Source organism: Rhinatrema bivittatum, chromosome 19 (genome assembly GCF_901001135.1).
Source record: "Rhinatrema bivittatum chromosome 19, aRhiBiv1.1, whole genome shotgun sequence".
In the NCBI taxonomy this organism is placed as follows: domain Eukaryota; kingdom Metazoa; phylum Chordata; class Amphibia; order Gymnophiona; family Rhinatrematidae; genus Rhinatrema; species Rhinatrema bivittatum.
In genome coordinates this window covers 23,965,379-23,968,868 of record NC_042633.1, presented here as the reverse complement: position 1 = coordinate 23,968,868, position 3,490 = coordinate 23,965,379, and the positions used below count along the sequence as shown (strand labels likewise).

The following is a 3,490-nucleotide window of genomic DNA, read 5'->3' as shown; positions in this document are numbered from 1 at the left end:
AAAAGGAAAGAATGAATGACACCGTGCAGACTGGACAGTAAGGGAGAGGGTTCCTGGGTTCTGGTACCGGTCCGGATTGCCCCTGCTCAGATCCCGGTTCTGACCCCCACAGATCCTGCGGCTCCGGCTGCTGTTTCTCCTCTTTCCCCCAGGATCAGACGCAGTTTTTCCTGCTCCTTCCTGGCTGGGAAGTCCTGGATTTTCTCTCCCTTTTCTCAGTGCAGGAGGAAATGCATTTCTGCTTCTCTTTCTCCGGGGCTGCACTGCAGGCAGAGTTGGGCTTCTGGGGGTTTCCTGCTCAGTTTCTGTCTGCGCCTTTCTCATTCTTGTTCTGTGTTGGATGAGGGTCTGTCTGTGTGTTTAATTGCTCCACTCTGCCTTGCATCTCATCTCACCCTTTCCTCTGCTCTTCTAGCTTAAACTCGCTCACTCCCCTCCACATACACTCACAAACACAAACACTCCCACTCCATACCCCGGTACACACAATCTGGCTTTGTGGTGCCCTTACCTTTTGCCCTAGGGAAGGACTGGACAGTGCTCCACGGCTTCACACTCTGACTCAGAAAACACTTTTATTGAAGATATATAACATCCGTCTAGGTTTTATTATTCTTAAATACTTCTTCCACTGTGTTTTTTTTTTTTTTATTATTAAACCTCCAGCGATAGTGAAGCCACCGTCAGGCTTTTATAATAATCCACAGAGGCCCTACAGGTGCCCCCCGCCCCCCCCCCCCCCCCCCATGTCCCTACAATGATGGGTGTGTGATTCCTGGGATGTACAGGAGAATGAGAAAATCCAATATCCACCCCTCTTACCCATCCCAATTACCTTCCATCCCATCCCCATGCCTGATGCTGCTGGGGATATGGGCTTCTGCCATCTTCAGGAGCCTGCCACGGGCCCTCCTGACGCCACCTGCTAGGCACACATGCCCACGGATACAGCAACCACAGCACGGAAAGCCACGATGCACTCCACAGAGATGAAAGAAATGAAACACAGGCAGGCACTACTCCTTCCTCGTGAACCCCCTGCAGGAGGTATCCTGAGCTCAGCAATATAACCCTTCCACCCTCCAAATCCTGAAGCTCACCTCCTGCTGAGGGGCATTAGGGGCCTGCGCTTACATGCACATCTACATTCCCCCCCCCCCCGACACAAATACACTGATGCCCCCACAGAGCTCACAGCCCCTCATGACAATTTTAGGAGAACATTTGAGGCACTTGCCCTGGGTTGCTAATGGGAATCCCGTTGTTAATTGACCTCCTCCCCTCCCCCCCCCACTTCTTTACATCTCTAAACTCTTCCTCACCCCCTATTTCCAGCCCTGCAAAAGATACAATCATCCCATCTCCCTTCCTTCCTGAGGCCATGACCCTGCAACATTGTAGGGCCACAGGCAGCTCTGGAGGAGCCCAGGAAAGAGTCTTACTGTCCCAGTTGGGGGCAGGGGGGGGCTCAAATATTCTCCACCCCGACTATGATGGAGGTTCCCCCGAACTGAACTGGACTGGCACGGGCTCTGATTTGTGTAGGAAACAGGACCAGGAACAATCGCCCCACCCCCACCCCATGGAATAGCTGAGGTTGTGCGCTGGGGAGACATCCACTTACTTGACCACTCAAGGCAGGGTCAGTCCAGGGGCCGGTGCAAGAGTCTTTGGCATCCTAGGTGAAACCTCAGCCATATGCATGCTCCCCCAGCACAGCACTCCCTCCCTCTGGTGGCAGTAGCTTCCTTTCTCAGGGGTATTGCCTGTGACACAGCACCCCTCTGGGTCTCATGCTGATGGGATTCACTGCCTCCACATTTTTTTTTTTTTAGCGTTCTCGGCGACTGCTTAGTTCACCTACTGGAAGCACTGGCCCTGGGGCAGTCCTTGATTCATGACACTTCCCCTCTCCCCACTAAACTCCAGTGTACTGCTCCGATCCTCAACCCTGCAGGGAAAGAGAGCAACTGGGAAGAAGCCCCCGGAAATGTGGGTTGCCGGTTAACCCTACAGCAGAGGGATGTACCAGAGTCCAGGTTTACTCTGTGCCAAAGTGACTGCCATCTCCCCAGGAGGAGGGGGGAGGGGGGGCTAAACTCCCAGGCCTCCAGTGAGAGGGCAGGATATTAAAACACAAGGCTGCGGGACATCCCCCTTTCCAGGAGAAATCAGGCTTCAGAGCGCTGAAGTGGGATATGGGATGGGGACTAATGTGAACGCTAATATAAGACTGGGAACTTGCCCACGCACATTCATGCAGTCTCTCTCACGCACACCCCCTCGGCCTTGCCCACCATGTCCCTCCCTGCCCTTTCCACACTATTGGAGCAATCCCCCGCCCCCTCCCCAGTTCCCTTCCAGCTGACAGTCAAGGACAATGGCTCATGGGGGTGACAGTGGAAACGTGGGGGCTGCCACTTCCACAATCGATATGAGATCTGAGTGACGATGAAATGTGACCAGGAATGGGAGTGTTGGGAGGGGGGGGGAGGACGGGGACACTGTGACAGCAATCGATTTCCAGATACACCCCCCCCCCCCCCCCACAGGTGACATGGCTTAGCTTCCCCTCCTTCGTCTTTCAGGACAGGTCCCGCTCCCCGGCCGTGCCATACAGGTACTGGTCCCGGCCCTGGTCCTGCACGAGCTCCTCTTTCCAGTCCCAGTCGGCTTTCCAGCCCCCGTTCCGGATGCCGCCGGCGCCAGCGTCGCTGCTGCTGATGGCGCCGTATGTGCCGTGGCCTGCCACGGGCTCGTCCTCCGTCTCCTCGGCCAGCTCGTCCTCGTGGATAAAGCCACACTTCTCCTCGCTTACCTCCTCCGGCTCGGCCCAGGGCTGCTTCTCCCCCGAGGCGAAGATGCCGTAAAAGATGACCCCCCCATAGTGCACCAGTGCCGCTATCAGGAAGACGTACTGCCACTCCTCCCGGGTCTGCAGGGTGGGGAGAAGGGAGAGATGGAGAGAGAGGAGAGCACCTCACTGTTAGGAGCACAGAGAGCTCACCTCACTATCAGGCCGATACACTACAGGCGTGCACTGTTAACCCGCATTTGGACGCGCGTTTTCGATGCGCTAGCTTTACCCCTTATTCAGTAAGAGGTAATAGTGCATCGAAAACGCGCGTCCAACCCCCCGAGACTAATAGCGCCCGCAACATGCAAATGCACGTTGATGGCCCTATTAGTTAGTCCCGCGCGATACAGAAAGTAAAATGTGCAGCCAAGCCGCACATTTTACTTTCAGAAATTAGCGCCTACCCAAGGGCAGGCGTTAATTTCTGCTGGCGCCGGGGAAGTGCACAGAAAAGCAGTAAAAACTGCTTTTCTGTGCACCCTCCGACTTAATATCATGGCGCTATTAAGTCAGAGGACCCAAAAGTTAAAAAAAAGTAAAAATAAAAATTTTTTAAAATGGGCCCGCGGCTCGCGGGTTGCAAACCGGACGCTCAATTTTGCCAGCGTCCGGTTTCCGAACCCGTGGCTGTCA

At 54.8% G+C, this 3,490-nt stretch overlaps 1 protein-coding gene across 1 annotated transcript in view; it reads right to left on the bottom strand.

The window, feature by feature from the left end:
• Nucleotides 1–2,523: 2,523 nt before the first annotated feature.
• SLC17A7 (solute carrier family 17 member 7) overlaps nt 2,524–3,490 on the bottom strand; it is a 26,768-nt gene continuing 25,801 nt past the window's right edge. Inside the window, exon 12 of the mRNA XM_029584451.1 lies at nt 2,524–2,935. Coding sequence (XP_029440311.1) covers nt 2,585–2,935 — 351 coding nt within the window. The 3' untranslated portion in view covers nt 2,524–2,584. The remainder of the gene's footprint in view (nt 2,936–3,490) is intronic.